The sequence below is a fragment of the Anomaloglossus baeobatrachus genome, chromosome 11 (assembly GCF_048569485.1).
Source record: "Anomaloglossus baeobatrachus isolate aAnoBae1 chromosome 11, aAnoBae1.hap1, whole genome shotgun sequence".
Classification (NCBI taxonomy): Eukaryota; Metazoa; Chordata; class Amphibia; order Anura; family Aromobatidae; genus Anomaloglossus; species Anomaloglossus baeobatrachus.
The window spans coordinates 195,100,876-195,122,579 of NC_134363.1; the positions used below are offsets into that span (position 1 = coordinate 195,100,876).

The window sequence follows — 21,704 nt, forward strand, 5'->3', positions numbered from 1 at the left end:
CAGGACCCACCTGGTATTACCCCCATCAGGCTGAGCAGGGCTTGTCTGCGGGCAGCGTCCTTCTGCTCCAGCGTTCTCGCTGGCCGGGGCTGGGTCCGCAGCTTCCCCCCAGGCCAGATGGCTTGCTGAAGAAGACGTAGGTAGAGCGCCCAGCGCTGCAGACATGTGAGATTCCCCACCTGCACCTCCAGCCACCTGACCGGCGAGAAAAGGGTCACACAGACCACCCCGGGGCAGGGCTACAGGGGAGGCGGAAAGAGGGGCGAGATTGGGTGGGCTGAATTATAGTGGAGGCGGGATGTGGTGGGCAGGATTATAAAAGAGGCGGGATTATGGATTATAGGACAAGGGGGATTGGGTGGGCAGGATTATAGGGCAGGCAGGATTGGGTGGGCAGGATTATAGGGCAGGCAGGATTGGGTGGGCAAGATTATAGGGCAGGCGGGATTGCGTGGACAGCATTATAGGGAAGGCGGGATTGGGTGGGCAGGATTATAGTGGAGGCGGGATTGGGTGGGCAGGATTATAGTGGAGGCGGGATTGGGTGGGCAGGATTATAGGGCAGGCGGGATTGGGTGGGCAGGATTATAGGGGAGGCGGGATTATAGGGGAGGCGGGATTGCGTGGGCAGGATTATAGGGGAGGCGGGATTGGGTGGGTGAGATTATAGGGGAGGCGGGATTGGGTGGGCAGAATTATAGGGGAGGCGGGATTGGGTGGGCAGGATTATAGGAGAGGCGGGATTGGGTGGGCAGGATTATAGGGGAGGCGGGATTGGGTGGGCAGGATTATAAGGGAGGCGGGATTGGGTGGGCAGGATTATAGGGGAGGCGGGATTGGGTGGGCAGGATTATAGGGGAGGCGGGATTGGCTGGGCAGGATTATAGGGGAGGCGGGATTGGGTGGGCAGGATTATAGGGGAGGTGGGATTATAGGGGAGGCGGGATTGGGTGGGCAGGATTATAGGGGAGGCGGGATTGGGTGGGCAGGATTATAGGGGAGGCGGGATTGGGTGGGCAGGGACATGGGGGGACAGATTGGCACTGAGTGGACAGGAGGATGGACCTGTGTGCGGCCATTGCTCCCGGGAGCTGCTCTCACCTCTGGATGAGGCTGCCGCACAGGAGGTGGGTGACCCGCTGCATGGCGTCTGTGCACAGCCAGCTCCACTGCTCTCTCATCAGCAGCCACAGGACCTCCAGCGCCACGGCCGACAGGCTGCCCTCCAGACCTGCACCACACGCACAAATGCAATCAGGTGACACTGGAAGGTATGCCCTGGGGTTACCCGTGTGATATGCCCTGGGGTTACCCGTGTGATATGCCCTGGGGTTACCCGTGTGATATGCCCTGGGGTTACCCGTGTGATATGCCCTGGGGTTACCCGTGTGATATGCCCTGGGGTTACCCATGTGATATGCCCTGGGGTTACCCGTGTGATATGCCCTGGGGTTACCCATGTGATATGCCCTGGGGTTACCCGTGTGATATGCCCTGGGGTTACCCGTGTGATATGCCCTGGGGTTACTCGTGTGATATGCCCTGGGGTTACCCGTGTGATATGCCCTGGGGTTACCCGTGTGATATGCCCTTGGGTTACCCGTGTGATATGCCCTGGGGTTACCCATGTGATATGCCCTGGGGTTACCCGTGTGATATGCCCTGGGGTTACCCGTGTGATATGCCCTGGGGTTACCTGTGTGATATGACCTGGGGTTACTCGTGTGATATGCCCTGGGGTTACCCGTGTGATATGCCCTGGGGTTACCCGTGTGATATGCCCTGGGGTTACCCGTGTGATATGGGGCCGGCTGCTCCTTCCTACCTGCTGTCTGCGGATTAATGGTGAAGGGCTGAGTCCGCGTGCCGCCCGCACACCTCTCTGGGGATGTCGCCATCTCAGACAGCAGCGCCTCCTGCTTCTGAATAAAGGACTCCATCCCGCTGACAGACAAGATGTCGGACACCTGTGGAGGAGCACGCGGGGCGTCAGTACTGCCTGCAGCAGCGCTCCGGTACAGAACCTTCCTCAGAGGATGGCGCAGGAACAGTGCGGATGCTCCGGCCGCCCCATGATTCATTGCCTGCGCTCACCGTGCTGCCGTCTCGCACACAGTACACAATCTTCTCCTGCACATCCGCGGAACTCAGCACCGGAGCAATTTTACTGGATGGGAATCGGAGGCGAGACCTGAGGACGACAGCGATCCATGAGATGATGCGCGCTGCTCAATATTACTACAAATGGCGGAATGTAATTAATCAACAATTCACCTGACCATCTATTCATGCCACTAAGTTCAACTAGACCAACACAAGCAATTGTCCCCAATCAGGAAACAAATCAGTGGTTCATGGTTAAAACAATGATTTTTATTACATAAATTAAATAACACACATTTTAAAAAAACAGAACTATCCTGTAGGGACACTAATGATTCCCAGAAAACATCTGTTACATCCAGACACAAGTGAAGCTATATGCTAGAATAAAAGAAGCTTCCATATATGTGGCAGAATAGCATATACAGTGCTGCTAGTAGGACCATACATGCACTGACATACACATTATGTCCATAAAGGTGCCCACACATAGAAAGCCTGATAGCTACAGAGTATGCACTGCCCTGATGTAACAGTCATCCCATGGCTAACGCCACAATAGCTACCTGATAGATAACCTGGATCTGGGTAAAGTGTCCCTGCACCCCAACACCGTTTCGCCCTTGCTTCTTCCGGGGGCGCGTCTAATTGGGGAAGAGGCTGTCTATTTATAGTGATGCCAATGAGTTCAAGTCACTTCACCTGGTTGTTCCCCTATGATGCTCGTTGCAGAGGGTGTATCCCGGCTGCAGACGCTGATTATCAGCCACTCCCACAGGAACTACACAAGCCGCGCGCGTGGAACGCAAGCTTCAACCGCAAGCTGTGTTCCCATGTGTGCGCGACCGGAAGTTCGGAGGTCCGCGATCAGAGTCTGCGCACAACCATCTGCAAGGATTTATACACTTCATATAGTGAGCAAATGACTGGAAAAAGGATCTACACAGCTCACTGTGGAATTAACGATAAGAGAAACGAATATTCATCTCATTAAGTACATAGTCCTTCATAAATACAAAAGTAATACTACTTTATATATAGTTTACTGCATAAAAAGAACGGACCAATTATTATCAAAAAATAAACTAGATAAATGATAAGTAGATTGATCTATCTTTCTAGAAAAATACACATATACGTAAGATCCACCCTATCAATAAATTATTAATATTATAACTATTATTATTATTACTACCATTAAACCTAAATCTCAAATAACAAGTACAATACATTCATATATCCATTAAAAATATTATTACATTATTCAATATATATAAATCAATGGATCCCATTCAATAATGCACATATACAATAAATAGAATAAACTAAAGACATTTACAAGTGCAATGTTAATCAATACTGTGTTAAATATGTGAACATTTTTACGTGCCTACAATTGCTCCAGCTCTACACACAACTGTAAATGTTTTATAGCTGAGAGCAATTTTAGGCACATCAACGTAAAAAATAAATATTATATCACTTTCATTATAATTAGGGTTACACAATTGTAATCCTCAATGTTCACATATTTAACACAGTATTGATTAACATTGCACTTGTAAATGTCTTTAGTTTATTCTATTTATTGTATATGTGCATTATTGAATGGGATCCATTGATTTATATATATTGAATAATGTAATAATATTTTTAATGGATATATGAATGTATTGTACTTGTTATTTGAGATTTAGGTTTAATGGTAATAATAATAATAGTTATAATATTAATAATTTATTGATAGGGTGGATCTTACGTATATGTGTATTTTTTCTAGAAAGATAGATCAATCTACTTATCATTTATCTAGTTTATTTTTTGATAATAATTGGTCCGTTCTTTTTATGCAGTAAACTATATATAAAGTAGTATTACTTTTGTATTTATGAAGGACTATGTACTTAATGAGCTGAATATTCGTTTCTCTTATCGTTAATTCCACAGTGAGCTGTGTAGATCCTTCTTCCAGTCATTTGCTCACTATATGAAGTGTATAAATCCTTGCAGATGGTTGTGCGCAGACTCTGATCGCGGACCTCCGAACTTCCGGTCGCGCGCACATGGGAACACAGCTTGCGGTTCAAGCTTGCGTTCCACGCGCGCGGCTTGTGTAGTTCCTGTGGGAGTGGCTGATAATCAGCGTCTGCAGCCGGGATACACCCTCTGCAACGAGCATCATAGGGGAACAACCAGGTGAAGTGACTTAAACTCATTGGCGTCACTATAAATAGACAGCCTCTTCCCCAATTAGACGCGCCCCCGGAAGAAGCAAGGGCGAAACGGTGTTGGGGTGCAGGGACGCTTTACCCAGATCCAGGTTATCTATCAGGTAGCTATTGTGGCGTTAGCCATGGGATGACTGTTACATCAGGGCAGTGCATACTCTGTAGCTATCAGGCTCTTTCTATGTATGGGCACCTTTATGGACATAATGTGTATGTCAGTGCATGTATGGTCCTACTAGCAGCACTGTATATGCTATTCTGCCACATATATGGAAGCTTCTTTTATTCTAGCATATAGCTTCACTTGTGTCTGGATGTAACAGATGTTTTCTGGGAATCATTAGTGTCCCACCAGGATAGTTCTGTTTTTTTAAAATGTGTGTTATTTAATTTATGTAATAAAAATCATTGTTTTAACCATGAACCACTGATTTGTTTCCTGATTGGGGACAATTGCTTGTGTTGGTCTAAATCGCGGCATGTGCAGGAAAAGCATGAGATGTCCACTGCCTCGTCAGCTGCGCCCGCCCGCTGCCTCGTCAGCTGCGCCCGCCCGCTGCCTCGTCAGCTGCGCCCGCCCGCTGCCTCGTCAGCTGCGCCCGCCCGCTGCCTCGTCAGCTGCGCCCGTCCGCTGCCTCGTCAGCTGCGCCCGCCCGCTGCCTAGTCAGCTGCGCCTGCCCGCTGCCTCGTCAGCTGCGCCCGTCCGCTGCCTCGTCAGCTGCGCCTGCCCGCTGCCTCGTCAGCTGCGCCCATCCGCTGCCTCGTCAGCTGCGCCTGCCCGCTCTGACAATTCATGGATTTGAGTTAAAAACTGGACGTCACCCCCAAAACAGAGCTGCGTCTCACCTGTGCCATTATCCTGCGTCCCTGCAGAGGACGCCCTCAGGACTAGGAACTTTCTACACATTGACTAACCACAAAAAGGATCTTGGCCTAGGACATGCTCTATAATACAAGGGTCTGATCCAAAAGATACCCAAACCTACAGATGCCACAGATAGAGATATTTGCCCCGCACGACACCTGACCAGCACCTGGTGACAGAGCAGCCCCGGACCGCGCAGGACCTGGTGACAGAGCAGCCCCGGACCGCGCAGGACCTGGTGACAGAGCAGCCCCGGACCGCGCAGGACCTGGTGACAGAGCAGCCCCGGACCGCGCAGGACCTGGTGACAGAGCAGCCCGGACCGCCCAGGACCTGGTGACAGAGCAGCCCCGGACCGCCCAGGACCTGGTGACAGAGCAGCCCCGGACCGCCCAGGACCTGGTGACAGAGCAGCCCCGGACCGCCCAGGACCTGGTGACAGAGCAGCCCCGGACCGCCCAGGACCTGGTGACAGAGCAGCCCCGGACCTGGTGACAGAGCAGCCCCGGACCGCGCAGGACCTGGTGACAGAGCAGCCCCGGACCGCCCAGGACCTGGTGACAGAGCAGCCCCGGACCGCCCAGGACCTGGTGACAGAGCAGCCCCGGACCGCCCAGGACCTGGTGACAGAGCAGCCCCGGACCACCCAGGACCTGGTGACAGAGCAGCCCCGGACCACCCAAAACCTGGTGACAGAGCAGCCCCGGACCGCGCAGGACATGGTGACAGAGCAGCCCCGGACCGCCCAGGACCTGGTGACAGAGCAGCCCTGGACCGCGCAGGACCTGGTGACAGAGCAGCCCCGGACCGCGCAGGACCTGGTGACAGAGCAGCCCCGGACCGCGCAGGACCTGGTGACAGAGCAGCCCCGGACCGCCCAGGACCTGGTGACAGAGCAGCCCCGGACCGCCCAGGACCTGGTGACAGAGCAGCCCCGGACCGCCCAAAACCTGGTGACAGAGCAGCCCCGGACTGCGCAGGACCTGGTGACAGAGCAGCCCCGGACCGCCCAAAACCTGGTGACAGAGCAGCCCCGGACTGCGCAGGACCTGGTGACAGAGCAGCCCCGGACCGCGCAGGAATGTGCAGATTGTGACAGATTTTCTCACACGATGGAACTGGAAATAATCAGAAGTGGACAGGGAAAGCCGGATCTACATTCTGCATCTTCACCGCCAAGGCTGCCACTCCAACAACTGGCCACTCCGCAGTGTCTCCTCCGCACTGTGTGGAGCCGCAATGTACTGAGCAGAGCACCGGCTGCATGCCCCCGTCGCTGCACACCAAACAGTCGCTGCACACCCAACTGTCGCTGCAGATCAGGAGGTCACTGCACGCCCGCCCCTGCACGCCCGCATTTCCCTGCACGGCCGCTGCTGCACGCCCTTGCACGCACGCCCCTGCACGCACGCACGCCCGTTGCTGCACGCCCACTCACTTTGAGCTCTTCTTGGCGTCATTCTGACTCTTCCCGTCTACTTCATTCTCGCTCAGGTCATCAGTCGGGCTCTGGGGTTCGGAGCGCGGGAACGCCGTTTTCAGGGTGTCCACAATGGCGTTTACTACGATCTGTGGAAAAAGGACAAGTGAAAGGGCGTCTGTTGCCCCAAATTGCATTTTAAAAGGGCTGTGCATTAAAAGGGGGCCGAGCCCCTGTGACAGCCGAAGCAGCGCGCACCCGTCACTGAAAACAACGCTTCCTTCATATGCAGAGGAGGATCTTTGTGGTTACACCAGGGGCCAAGAAATCAGTGCATATTGGGGCCCTTGCTCTGCTCATTGACTGTCTGAGCACTGCAGGGGCGTGTGACCCGCAGTCTGCACCCCGCCTCCTCCCATCTGCTCCCCGCCTCCTCCCACCTGCACTCTGCCTCCTCCCACCTGCACTCTGCCTCCTCCCATCTGCTCCCCGCCTCCTCCCACCTACACCCTGCCACCTCCCACCTACACCCCGCCTCCTGCCACCTGCTCCCCGCCTCCTACCATCTGCTCCCCGCCTCCTACCATCTACACCCCGCGTCCTCCCATCTACACCCCGCCTCCTCCCATCTGCACCCCCGCCTCCTCCCATCTGCTCCCCGCCTCCTCCCACCTGCACCCCGCCTCCTCCCACCTGCACCCCGCCTCCTCCCATCTACACCCCGCCTCCTCCCACCTGCTCCCCGCCTCCTACCACCTGCTCCCCGCCTCCTTCCATCTGCACCCCACCTCCTTCCATCTACTCCCCGCCTCCTCCTTCCATCTGCTCCCCGCCTCCTTCTTCCATCTGCTCCCCGCCTCCTTCCATCTGCACCCCGCCTCCTTCCATCTGCACCCTGCCTCCTTCCATCTGCTCCCCGCCTCCTCCCATCTGCTCCCCGCCTCCTCCCATCTGCTCCCCGCCTCCTCCCACCTGTACTCTGCCTCCTCCCATCTGCTCCCCGCCTCCTCCCATCTGCTCCCCGCCTCCTCCCACCTACACCCTGCCACCTCCCACCTACACCCCGCCTCCTCCCATCTACACCCCGCTTCCTCCCATCTACACCCCGCCTCCTCCCATCTGCTCCCCGCCTCCTCCCACCTGCACCCCGCCTCCTCCCACCTGCACCCCGCCTCCTCCCACCTGCTCCCCGCCTCCTCCCACCTGTACTCTGCCTCCTCCCATCTGCTCCCCGCCTCCTCCCATCTGCTCCCCGCCTCCTCCCACCTACACCCTGCCACCTCCCACCTACACCCCGCCTCCTCCCATCTACACCCCGCTTCCTCCCATCTACACCCCGCCTCCTCCCATCTGCTCCCCGCCTCCTCCCACCTGCACCCCGCCTCCTCCCACCTGCACCCCGCCTCCTCCCCGCCTCCTACCACCTGCTCCCCGCCTCCTCCCATCTGCACCCCGCCTCCTTCCATCTACTCCCCACCTCCTCCTTCCATCTGTTCCCCGCCTTCTTCCATCTGCACCCCGCCTCCTTCCATCTGCTCCCCGCCTCCTCCTCCCATCTGCTCTCCGCCTCCTTCCATCTGCACCCCGCCTCCTTCCATCTGCTCCCCGCCTCCTCCTCCCATCTGCTCCCCACCTCCTTCCATCTGCTCCCCGACTCCTTCCATCTGCTCCCCGCCTCCTTCCATCTGATCCTTCCATCTGATCCCCGCCTCCTTCCATCTGCACCCCGCCTCCTTCCATCTGCTCCCCGCCTCCTTCCATCTGCTCCCCGCCTCCTTCCATCTGCTCCCCGCCTCCTCCCATCTGCACCCCGCCTCCTCCCATCTGCACCCCGCCTCCTTCCATCTGCACCCCGCCTCCTTCCATCTGCTCCCCACCTCCTTCCATCTGCTCCCCACCTCCTTCCATCTGCTCCCCGACTCCTTCCATCTGCTCCCCGCCTCCTTCCATCTGATCCTTCCATCTGATCCCCGCCTCCTTCCATCTGCACCCCGCCTCCTCCCATCTGCTCTCCGCCTCCTTCCATCTGCTCCCCACATCCTTCCATCTGCTCCCCGCCTCCTTCCATCTGCTCCCCGCCTCCTCCCATCTGCACCCCGCCTCCTCCCATCTGCACCCCGCCTCCTCCCATCTGCTCCCCGCCTCCTCCCATCTGCTCCCCACCTCCTCCCATCTGCTCCCCGCCTCCTCCCATCTGCTCCCCGCCTCCTCCCATCTGCTCCCCGCCTCCTTCCTCCATCTGCACCCCGCCTCCTTCCACCTTCTCCCTGCCTCCTTCCATCTGCTCCCCGCCTCCTCCTCCCATCTGCTCCCCGCCTCCTCCTCCCATCTGCTCCCCGCCTCCTCCTCCCATCTGCTCCCCGCCTCCTCCTCCCATCTGCTCCCCGCCTCCTCCTGCCATCTGCTCCCCGCCTCCTCCTCTCATCTGCTCCCCGCCTCCTCCTGCCATCTGCTCCCCGCCTCCTCCTCCCATCTGCTCCCCGCCTCCTTCCATCTGCTCCCCGCCTCCTTCCATCTGCTCCCCGCCTCCTTCCATCTACTCCCTGCCTCCTTCCATCTGATCCTCCCATCTGCTCCCCGCTTCCTTCCATCTGCTCCCCGCCTCCTTCCATCTGCTCCCCGCCTCCTTCCATCTGCTCCCTGCCTCCTTCCATCTGATCCTCCCATCTGCTCCCCGCCTCCTTCCATCTGCTCCCCGCCTCCTTCCATCTGCTCCCTGCCTCCTTCCATCTGATCCTCCCATCTGCTCCCCGCCTCCTCCCATCTGCACCCCGCCTCCTCCCATCTGCACCCCGCCTCCTCCCATCTGCACCCCGCCTTCTCCCATCTGCACCCCGCCTCCTCCCATCTGCACCCCGCCTCCTCCCATCTGCTCTCCGCCTCCTTTCATCTGATGCCGCTCGCTGCACAGCTAGGTATATTGCTGCTGCGAGCATCAGAAGGAGGTGAGCACCAGACACGCCAGCAGCATTCAGACAGGGCTAGCTTTAGGATGCTGGCCCACAAGCTGCTAGCCACACAGACACCAAGCCGCTATAGCCACAGAGCTGCTAGTCATGAAGCCACTAGCTACAAAGCCGCTAGCCATAGAGCCCCCAAGCCGCTACCCACAGAGCTCCCAAGCCTCTAGCCACAGAGCTCCCAAGCCTCTAGCCACAGAGCCCCCAAGCCTCTAGCCACAGAGCCCCCAAGCCTCTAGCCACAGAGCCCCCAAGCCTCTAGCCACAGAGCTCCCAAGCCTCTAGCCACAGAGCCCCCAAGCCTCTAGCCACAGAGCCCCCAAGCCTCTAGCCACAGAGCCCCCAAGCCTCTAGCCACAGAGCCCCCAAGCCTCTAGCCACAGAGCCCCCAAGCCTCTAGCCACAGAGCCCCCAAGCCTCTAGCCACAGAGCCCCCAAGCCTCTAGCCACAGAGCCCCCAAGCCTCTAGCCACAGAGCCCCCAAGCCTCTAGCCACAGAGCCCCCAAGCCTCTAGCCACAGAGCCCCCAAGCCTCTAGCCACAGAGCCCCCAAGTCTCTAGCCACAGAGCCCTCAAGCCTCTAACCACAGAGCCCCCAAGCCTCTAGCCACAGAGCCCCCAAGCCTCTAGCCACAGAGCCCCCAAGCCTCTAGCCACAGAGCCCCCAAGCCTCTAGCCACAGAGCCCCCAAGCCTCTAGCCACAGAGCCCCCAAGCCTCTAGCCACAAAGCCGCTAGCCAGAGAGCCCCCAAGCTTCTAGTCACAGAGCCACTAGCCAGAGCCAACAAGTCGCAAGTCACAGAGCCACTAGCCACAGAGCCTCCAAGCCGCTGGCCACAGAACCACTAGCCAGAGCTACCAAGCCACAGAGCCATGAGCCACTAGCCACAGACCCATCAAGCCACTGGTCACAGAGCCACTAGCCACTGAGCCGCTAGCCACAGACCAACTAGCCACATAACCACTAGCCAGAGCTGCTAGCCACAGAGCGACTAGTCACAGAGCCACTAGCCAGAGCCGCTAGCCACAGAGCCACCGAGTTGCGGACCACATACCCACCAAACCGTTAGTCATAGAGTCACTAGCCAGAGCCACCAGGCCACTAGTCACTGAGCCACCGATCCGCTAGCCACACACCCACCGAGCCACAAGTTACCGAGCTACTAGCCACAGACTCACTAGCCAGAGCCACCAAGCTACCAGCCAGAGCCAACAAACCGCTAGCCAGAGCAACTAGCCACCAAGCTGCTGGCTAAAAAACTGAGCTGCTAGCCACAGACCCACCAAATCACTAGCCACAGAGTTACTAGCCAGAGCCACCAGGCCACTAGTCACTGAGCCACCCATCCACTAGCCACAGACCCACCGAGTCACAAGCTACCGAGCCACAAGTTACCAAGCTACTAGCCACAGACCCACCAGCCACCAAGCCGCTAGCCACAGAGCCACTAGCCAGAGCCACCAAGCTATCAGCCAGAGCCAACAAGCCGCTAGCCAGAGCCACTGACCCACCAAATCACTAGCCACAGAGCAACTAGCTAGAGCCAAGCCGCTAGACATTAGCCACAGAGCTGCTGACCACAGACCCCCTTAGCTGCTAGCCACAGAAGAAGGGAATTTTGTTACTTACCGTAAATTCCTTTTCTTCTAGCTCTTATTGGGAGACCCAGACGATTGGGGTATAGCTACTGCCCTCCGGAGGCCACACAAAGCACTACACTAAAAAGTGCAAGGCCCCTCCCCCTCTGGCTATACCCCCCCGTGGTATCACGGGTTCTCCAGTTTTAGTGCCAAAGCAAGAAGGAGGAAGCCAATAACTGGTTTAAACAAATTAACTCCGAATAACGTCGGAGAACTGAAAAACCGTTCAACATGAACAACATGTGTACCCGCAAACAACCAAGAAATCCCGAAGGACAACAGGGCGGGTGCTGGGTCTCCCAATAAGAGCTAGAAGAAAAGGAATTTACGGTAAGTAACAAAATTCCCTTCTTCTTCAGCGCTCTATTGGGAGACCCAGACGATTGGGACGTCCAAAAGCTGTCCCTGGGTGGGTAAAGAGATACCTCATGTTAGAGCTGCAAAACAGCCCTCCCCTACGGGGATGTCACTGCCGCCTGCAGGACTCTTCTACCTAAGCTGGCATCCGCCGAAGCATAGGTATGCACCTGATAATGTTTGGTGAAAGTGTGCAGACTCGACCAGGTAGCTGCCTGGCACACCTGTTGAGCCGAAGCCTGGTGTCGTAGCGCCCAGGACGCACTCACGGCTCTGGTTGAATGGGCTTTCAGCCCTGAAAGAACCGGAAGCCCTGCAAAACGGTAGGCTTCCAGAATTGGTTCTTTGATCCATCGAGCCAGGGTGGCTTTAGAAGCCTGCAACCTCTTGCGCGTACCAGCGACAAGGGCATCGGAACGGCGTACGGGCGCCGTGCGGGAAATGTAGATTCTGAGTGCTCTCACCAGATCTAGCAAACGTAAATCATTCTCATACCGGTGAACCGGATGAGTGCAAAAGGACGGTAAGGAGATATCCTGATTAAGATGAAACGAGGATACTACCTTAGGGAGAAACTCCGGAATGATGCGCAGCACTACCTTGTCCTGGTGAAACACCAGGAAGGGAGCCTTGGATGACAGAGCTGCCAGCTCAGACACTCGCCGAAGCGATGTGATCGCAACGAGAAACGCCACCTTCTGTGACAGGCGAGAAAAGGAAACTTCCTTCAGAGGCTCGAAAGGCGGCTTCTGGAGAGCAACTAGAACCCTGTTCAGATCCCATGGATCCAACGGCCGCTTGTACGGGGGTACGATATGACAAACCCCCTGCGGGAACGTGCGCACCTTAGAAAGACGTGCTAGACGCTTCTGAAAAAACACGGATAGTGCTGAGACTTGCCCTTTGAGGGAGTCTAGCGACAAGCCCTTTTCTAACTCCTATTGTAGGAAGGAAAGAAAGATAGGCAATGCAAATGGCCAGGGAGACACTCCCTGATTAGAGCACCAGATTAAGAAAATCTTCCACGTTCTGTGGTAGATCTTAGCAGACGTGGGCTTCCTAGCCTGTCTCATGGTGGCAACGACCCCTTGGGATAATCCTGAAGACGCTAGGATCCAGGACACACAAGCCACACAGTCAGGTTCAGGGCCGCAGAATTCCGATGGAGAAAACGGCCCTTGAGACAGTAAGTCTGGTCGGTCTGGTAGTGACCCCGGTCGGCCGACCGTGAGATGCCACAGATCCGGGTACCACGATCTCCTCGGCCAGTCTGGTGCGACGAGTATGACGCGGCTGCAATCGGATCTGATTTTTGCGCAGTACTCTGGGCAAGAGTGCCAGAGGTGGAAACACATATGTGAGCCGGAACTGCGACCAATCTTGCACTAAGGCGTCTGCCGCCAGAGCTCTGTGATCGCGCGATCGTGCCATAAATGCCGGGACCTTGTTGGTGTGCCGAGACGCCATTAGGTCGACGTCCGGCCCCCCCCAGCGGCAACAGATTTCCTGAAACACGTCCGGGTGAAGGGACCATTCCCCCGCGTCCATGCCCTGGCGACTGAGGAAGTCTGCTTCCCAGTTTTCTACGCCCGGGATGTGAACTGCGGATATGGTGGATGCTGTGTCCTCCACCCACATGAGGATTCGCCGGACTTCCTGGAAGGCTGCTGACTGCGTGTCCCTCCTTGGTGGTTGATGTATGCCACCGCTGTGGAGATGTCCGACTGGATTCGGATCTGCTCCCTTCTAGCCACTTTTGGAAAGCTAATAGGGTAAGATACCCTGCCCCGATTTCCAGCACATCGAACTGAAGGGTGGACTCCTGCTGAGTCCACGTCCCCTGAGCCATGTGGCGGAGACAAACTGCTCCCCACCCTGACAGACTCGTATCTGTCGTGACCACTGCCCAGGATGGGGGCTATGGCAATGAGGTGGGAATAAGCCACTATTGCAGAGAGTCCTCGGCCGTCAGGGCAAGGGAGACTTCCCGTCCAGGGAGGTTGACTGCCCATCCCATTGGCGGAGAATGTCCCATTGCCGTTGGCGCAGATGAAACTGCGCAAAGAGAACTGCCTCGATGGCTGCCACCATCTTCCTTAGGAAGTGCATGAGGCGCCTTAAGGGGTGCGACTGGCCTTGAAGGAGAGACTGCACCTCTGTCCGCAGTGAACGCTGCTGGTTCAGCGGAAGCTTCACTATGGCTGATAGAGTATGAAACTCCATGCCGAGATACGTTAGTGATTGAGTCGGAGACAGATTTGACCTTGCCAAATTGATGATCCACCCGAAAGTCTGGAGAGTCTCCAGCGTAACATTCAGGCTGCGTTGGCATGCCTCGAGGGAGGTTGCTTTGACGAGTAGATCGTCCAAGTACGGAATCACCGGGTGTCCGTGAGAGTGCAAGACTGCTACCACTGCTGCCATGACCTTGGTGCCCACCCGTGGGGCTGTCGCCAGACTGAATGGCAGAGCTACGAACAGAAGATGTTCGTCTCCTATCACAAAACGTAGAAAACGTTGGTGCTCCGTAGCAATTGGCACGTGGAGATAGGCATCTTTGATGTCTGTTGAGGCAAGGAAGTCTCCTCGAGACATTGAGGCAATGACGGATCGGAGGGATCCCATCCGGAACCGCCTGGCGTTCGCATGCTCGTTGAGCAGTTTCAGAACCAGAACAGGACGGAAGGAACCGTCCATTTTTGGAGCCACAAAGAGATTGGAGTACAAACCCTCGCCCTCGTTCCTGAGGGGGGACAGGGATCACCACTCCTTCTGCTCTTAGAGCGTCCACCGCCTGCAGCAGGGCATCTGCTCGGTGGAGAGGTGGGGCCGTTCTGAAGAATGGAGTCGGAGGACGAGAACAGAACACTGTCCTGTGCACGTGAGCACAATGTCCGTCACCCACCGGTCTGTGACCTGTGGCAGCTAAATGTCGCCAAAGGCGGGGGAGTCTGCCATCAACCGCGGATGCGGAGAGAGAGAGAGAGAGAGCTGAGAGTCCTGAGGAGACCGCCTTGGTAGCGGTTCCTCCGACTGCCTTCCTTGGGCGAGATTGAGCCCGGCCGGAATCTGAGCCCGTCTGAGGTTTTGTAGCCCTTTTGCACGAGGACAATTGGGACCTGCCGGAGCTTGGGAAGGACCGAAACCTCGACTGTACTTTTAGGACAGTATTAACAGGGTAAGTCGCAGTGCAGACATTGCGGGAGTTACGGACGCCTCTGCGGTACAGATGTCCCTGCTCAAGGTCAGCTGCGCAAGAACAGCAGAAAAGGTTAGGTTGCCAATACGGCTGTGGATGCCGGAGCAACCGACACGCCGATAGCCTCCTAGACAGATTTCAACCAGAGTCCATCTGTCTGTGAATGGCATCTTGAAGTGAAGCCCCATCTCCAGTGCAACTATGGCTCTATATGCAAGCCTGGAGATTGGAGAATCCACCTTTGGACCCTGGGTCAGGGGAAAAAAGGGATAACGTGTATCCTAAAAACGTTTGGAGAAGACGCTTATCTGGTAAGCGTGGTGTTCCTGGACTGCTTCTCTGAAGTCAGCGTGGCCAGAAAAATACTCAATATCTGCGTGAGACACTGAAAAGGAACTTCTCCTGTTCGTCTCCTATCTCCACTGGGGGAGCTGAGGGAGAAAGATCCAACCTTCCATTGATGGACGGTATAGGATCATTCCGTATGGCGTTACCACCCGGTGTATCCGGATTGAGAGCGATGTCAGTATCAAAGCCCTGAAGAGCTGCCTTTTGGTCAAGTAGATTGCCCATGGGTGCAAGTCTCTATATTATGACTACTCCGTCCCTGTCCATGGACAGGGTTGACAGGAGGTTTCTTTGGCCACAACTAGTAGAGCCCCGGCAGACGAAGTGCTAGAGACCCCGGCAGACGACGTGCTACAGGGGAGCATGCACACAATGGGACGGTGTCATGAACAGCATCCCATGTAGTAAAAACAGCACTGAAATCTGTGTTGCTTTTTTGCCGCTGCCGACTAGCTATCTAGAAGTATATAGCCAAGATTGGTGACCGTACATTGCAATGTATAGCATACAGGCATAAAGTACAAATGACCACTGCAGCACAAGCAATACAAGCAGCATAGAAGCCTGTGCCCTGGCACCCCTGCTCTTCTGCTGCTGTATACTAGTCATCTAGGGGAATATAGCCCAGAAGAGTGACCCTACAGTGCAATGTATAGCATACAAGCACAAGTACAAATGAACACTGCAGCACATGCAATCCAAGCAGCATAGAAGCCTGTGCCCTGGCACCTCTGCTCTTCTGCTGCTGTAGACTAGTCATCTAGGGGAATATAGCCCAGAAGAGTGACCATACAGTGCAATGTATAGCATACAAGCACAAGTACAAATGCACACTGCAGCACATGCAATACAAGCAGCATAGAAGCCTGTGCCCTGGCACCTCTGCTCTTCTGCTGCTGTATACTAGTCATCTAGGGGAATATAGCCCAGAAGAGTGACCATACAGTGCAATGTATAGCATACAAGCACAAGTACAAATGCACACTGCAGCACATGCAATACAAGCAGCATAGAAGCCTGTGCCCTGGCACCCCTGCTCTTCTGCTGCTGTAGACTAGTCATCTAGGGGAATATAGCCCAGAAGAGTGACCATACAGTGCAATGTATAGCATACAAGCACAAGTACAAATGCACACTGCAGCACATGCAATACAAGCAGCATAGAAGCCTGTGCCCTGGCACCCCTGCTCTTCTGCTGCTGTAGACTGGTCATCTAGGGGAATATAGCCCAGAAGAGTGACCCTACAGTGCAATGTATAGCATACAAGCACAAGTACAAATGAACACTGCAGCACATGCAATCCAAGCAGCATAGAAGCCTGTGCCCTGGCACCCCTGCTCTTCTGCTGCTGTATACTAGTCATCTAGGGGAATATAGCCAAGAGTGACCCTACAGTGCAATGTATAGCATATAAGCACAAGTACAAATGCACACTGCAGCCCATGCAATACAAGCAGCATAGAAGCCTGTGCCCTGGCACCCCAGCTCTTCTGCTGCTGTAGACTAGTCATCTAGGGGAATATAGCCCAGAAGAGTGACCATACAGTGCAATGTATAGCATACAAGCACAAGTACAAATGCACACTGCAGCCCATGCAATACAAGCAGCATAGAAAAAAACCTGTGCCCCAGCACCCTTGGTTTTCTGCTGCTGTAGTCTAGCCATTCCAGGAGAATATAGCTAAGACTAGCGACTGTACAGTGCAATGTATAGCATATCAGCATAAACACAAATGAACACCTCAGTCGTGCAATACAAGCAGCCTAGAAAGCCTGTGCCTTAGCACACCTGCTTTCCTGCTGCTGATGTGTCGCTCCCCCAGCGGGCATATAGCGACCTATGCAGTAAAAAACAACACATGTATACACTGCAGTTATCTGTGGTCAGCACTATGTGTGCCTCTTACCGCCCGCCTATAAGCGGGTGTATGATCGCCACCGTCCTGCCTTGGTGCCGAAAGTCCGAGCTCTGCAGTAATGGCTGCCGGCTTCTTCCCCAGCTCGTGTGAGTAGGGGCGGGCCGTGGGCGTGCCCCAAGGCAGAGCGGGAATCCGGCGTCCGACAGTGTGCAGTGAGAGGGCTGGAGCATGTAAAAAGGCTCCAGCCCTCGGCGCTGCTGATTGCTCAGCGCCTGTCCCCTTCCCTGAGTGACAGGGAGGGGGCGGGAACGAAGCGGCACTAGGCCGCAGAAGCCGGGGACTGGAGTTATAAGCGCCGCCGCCGTAAAAGCGCGGTCGGCGCCCAGTCCCCGGCGAACTACAAGTCCCAGCCGCGCCGCCGCTCCCAGAGCGTCCGGCGCGGTAGTTCCCAAAACACAAAGTCACTCAGCAAAGCTGCAGTGACTGTAACCCTTTACTGTCCCCGGCGCACTAGCACACCCAGCAAGTCTGGAGTGTGCTGTGTCTGTGTGTCCGGGGACACAGAGTACCTGTAATGGTGCAGGGCCATGTCCCTGAACGGTACTCCAGCTCCGTATCCAGCAGGTTCAAATGGGTCTGTGGATGGAGCCCGGCGTCAGAGCTTTGAGGCCGGCAGGATCCCACTTCCTCAGAGCCCCTCAGGGGGATGTGGAAGGAAAGCAGCATGTGGGCTCCAGCCTCCGTACCAGCAATAGGTACCTCAACCTTACAACACCATCAACGGGTGAGAAGGGAGCATGCTGGGGGCCCTATATGGGCCCTCTTTTCTTCCATCCGAAATAGTCAGCAGCTACTGCTGACTAAAATCTGTGGAGCTATGCGTGGATGTCTGACCTCCTTCGCACACAAAGCTAAAACTGGAGAACCCGTGATACCACGGGGGGGTATAGCCAGAGGGGGAGGGGCCTTGCACTTTTTAGTGTAGTGCTTTGTGTGGCCTCCGGAGGGCAGTAGCTATACCCCAATCGTCTGGGTCTCCCAATAGAGCGCTGAAGAAACTCTAGCATAGAGCCACTAACTAGGGACACCAAACCGCTAGCCACAGAGCCTCCAAGCCACTAACCACTGAGCCGGTAGCCACAGACCCACCGAGCCGCTAGCTACAGTCACTAGCCAAAGATCCATCAGCCCTAGCCACTGAACCACTAGTCAGAGCCACCAAGCTGCTGGCTACCGGGCCATCAGCCAGAGCCACTAAGCCGCTGAATAAAGAGCCACTGAGCAGATAGCCAGAAGCATTAAATTGCTAACCACAGAGACACCGAGCTGCTAGCCACCAAGCAACCGAGCCGTGAGCCAGTGACACTATCTAAAGCCATCAAGCCGCTAGCCACAGACCCGTGAGCCAGTGCCACTAGCCAGAGCTATCAAGCCACTAGTTACAGAGCCATTAGCCAGAGCCACCGAGTCGCCAGCCACAAAGAAGCTAGCCATCAAGCTGTTAGCAATCTCCTGCAGCCATCACTGTTGTGCTCTCAGGACAGCTGATAACAGCGAGCCAGGACCACACATCTCTGAGGGTCCGGAGCCCCCGGCGTTATGCACCTTGTCTATCCGGGACACCAGGAACGGCTTCTTCACAAATGCGATGCGAGCGTCCGTGTTCAGCGCCAGAAATTCCTGCACCTCCTCGCTGCCCGCGATCTCCGGCACTGCGCACAATTGCTGGAAAAGAGAGATTGCCCCGAAGGACGTCACACAATAACCTCCGACCGACAGCGCCAGCCCCTCCGCACCCCACCGACAGTGCCAACCCCTCCCCACCCCACCGACAGTGCCAACCCCTCCGCACCCGACCGACAGTGCCGTGCCCCTCCGCACCCGACCGACAGTGCCGTCCCCTCCGCACCCAATCGACAGTGCCGGCCCCTCCGCACCCCACCGACAGTGCCAATCCCTCTGCACCCGACCAACAATGCTGGCCCCAAACGACAGCGCCGGCCCCTCCGTGACCCACCGACAGTGCTGCCCCCAATCACCAGTGCCAGCCCCTCCGCAACCCCTGCACCCTGCTTACCGTCAGGAAGGACTCCAGCAGGCTCCTCCGCGCCTCCACCTTCTCACTGTCCATGTTACCAAATGGTAAATCTGGAAGGAACTTCTTGGGTCCTTTAATATCTGATAAAAGATGGAAATAAAAAAGACTCTGCACTGACAGCAAGAAGAGGTGTCACAACCAGAGCGACTGATAACAGCGAGAAACAACATGGATGAAGCCATGGGCTATGACCAGAATAGAAGGAATGATGCCTGGACTCAGGAACACACAGTATATCACAAAAGTCAGTACACCCCCTGTATATACAGTATATCTCAAAAGTCAGTACACCCTGTTATGATCTGGTAACTGTGGACGATCACAAAAAATCCCATTAATTAGGAAAAAAACAAAACCACAAGAGTAGTTGGAACCTGAGCTGACCCCAATGCCTTATCTATCAGACAACACTAGAAGTAACAGTGGGATGTTCCTAACACACCTAGACACCTCGTCACTGCTGGAGAAACTTGCCACACCTCAAAGATAGAAATGAGGAATCCTAACATGCGTCAGAGCAGTCTCCAAAGAAATAACAAGCCCCCAACATGTAACAACAGTGATGTAAGAAATCACAATACACAGATAGAAAAAAAAGATCAGCAAAAGTGAGGCCCGATTTACTAGAGACAACAAGACAGGACAGATAACAGATTGCGGCCAGCAAAAAACCCTGCAAAAACACCAATTTCCTGATAATAAAAAATACTGAGACCACACAGACTCTCCCCCACTATATCAGGTACTCTTGTGCCAGACACTTTAAACAGAACTGCAGATATAATGAGAAGAAGCAAAATCACTGAACAAATATTCTAAAGTGCAAATAATCCAAACATGAACAGAGAGCAACCTCCCTTTCTTGCTGGAGGAACTGCCCGGCTCACAGAAGCAGAAAGACAGATCCTCACATACAAGAAACCAAACACAGAACCAAATGGAATATGCAGAAACACTCTTAAGTGCAAATCCAGCAATTAAGCACAGAAACAGTAAACTTATCTGGAGTAGATTCAGGCACCAAATAAATGGGAAAATCAGAAGAGAAAACTCCCAGCCATCTTCAGAAGCAGGCAGGAAGCATTATCACCGGCGACCGCCAGGCACACAATGCTCTCCTAAATACACTAGGCTGATCTGCAATAGGATTTCCTGGATACCAAATTCCATCACCTGTCTGAATCACAGATTCCAACTCCGCTTCATTACCATTCCTGGCCACCAGAGGGAGCCCCACACCAGCACCCACTCGGATGACATTCACAAAAGTACCCCCTGTATACATACAGTATATCACACACGCCAGTACAGCCCCTGTATACACAGTATATCACACAAGTCTCTTTTAAGAAATTAAGAGGCGATAATGTCCAGGATCGGCATAAAACATTTTTTAAATCAGAGACATGCAGACTTTTATTGTAATCAAAAAAGACAAAAACACAACAATATAAAAAGTAGCTAAAAAGCAGTGACTGACAGTCACCCCGAAACGTGCGTGAGATAGAGGAGGATGAGGAGATTCTACTGAGGGGCACTGACTATGGAGAAGGGTGCTATGCATCACATGGAGATACACAGTACAGACCGGTAACGTCCTGACACCCAGATCCACAGTCCGACCCAGATAAACAAATGCAAAGTGCAATAAATAAAGGGTGACCAATCAGAGCTCACACTGCTGATGCGGAGTGGTCATTGCCACGCCTCCCTGAACTCTGTGTTGGGGGAGGATGTTCCCTTTTCTTATTTGGTTGGCCTCGGCTCTGACCTTCTCAGGTGGATTTGTCGGCCGCTAGCTCCACATCAGCAGTGCGGGGTCTGATTGGTCACCCTTTATTTATTGCACTTGTATATTTGGGTTGGAGCGTGACTCTGGGACTTTACCTGCAGGTTTCATGCTCATTGCCTGTACCTGCTGTCTCCATGTGATACATATCACCCTTCTCCATAGTCCGTGCCCCTCATTATAATCTCTTCATCCTCCTCCATCTCACGCACGTTTCAGGGTGACTATCAGTAACTTACATTGCTTTGTGCCGTTTTTTATTGTTGTGCTCTGTATGTCTTGTGCAGATCCTGTACATTATCACCGCTCTTCTTCCTTTCTGAGCAGATTTAACACTCTGCTATCAGAAATCCCCAGTAGGTGGAGCCCTGTAACTACATGGTTTTCTCATATATCACAGAAGTCAGCACACCCCTCACACTCTTGTACATATTGTGTTATATCTTCTCCTGGGACAGCGCTACAGATCTGACCCTGTGATAAAATGTGCAGCATCAGTGCGCAGCTTGTATACAATGTGCAGTGTCAGTGCGCAGCTTGTGTACAATGTGCAGTGTCAGTGTGCAGCTTGTATACAATGTGCAGTGTCAGTGTGCAGCTTGTATACAATGTACAGTGTCAGTGTGCAGCTTGTATACAATGTGCAGTGTCAGTGTGCAGCTTGTATACAATGTGCAGTGTCAGTGTGCAGCTTGTATACAATGTGCAGTGTCAGTGCACAGCTTGTATACAATGTGCAGTGTCAGTGTGCAGCTTGTATACAATGTGCAGTGTCAGTGTACAGCTTGTATACAATGTGCAGTGTCAGTGCGCAGCTTGTATACAATGTGCAGTGT

The 21,704-nt window shown here is 54.6% G+C and overlaps 1 protein-coding gene across 2 annotated transcripts in view; it reads right to left on the reverse strand.

Annotated features, from left to right (window-relative positions):
* The window catches only part of SNX19 (sorting nexin 19), a 42,952-nt gene that overhangs the window by 11,333 nt on the left and 9,915 nt on the right, over nucleotides 1–21,704 (reverse strand). For both annotated transcript variants that reach the window (XR_012727564.1, XM_075328645.1), the window contains exons 4-10: nucleotides 19,059–19,159; nucleotides 18,587–18,706; nucleotides 6,635–6,765; nucleotides 2,095–2,191; nucleotides 1,826–1,967; nucleotides 1,102–1,231; nucleotides 11–195 (exon numbers count right to left, since the gene is read on the reverse strand). Coding sequence is in view for 1 of the 2 variants with exons in the window: in XM_075328645.1 (XP_075184760.1) it covers nucleotides 11–195; nucleotides 1,102–1,231; nucleotides 1,826–1,967; nucleotides 2,095–2,191; nucleotides 6,635–6,765; nucleotides 18,587–18,706; nucleotides 19,059–19,159 (906 nt within the window). In the remaining variant the exon portion in view is untranslated. The remainder of the gene's footprint in view (nucleotides 1–10; nucleotides 196–1,101; nucleotides 1,232–1,825; nucleotides 1,968–2,094; nucleotides 2,192–6,634; nucleotides 6,766–18,586; nucleotides 18,707–19,058; nucleotides 19,160–21,704) is intronic.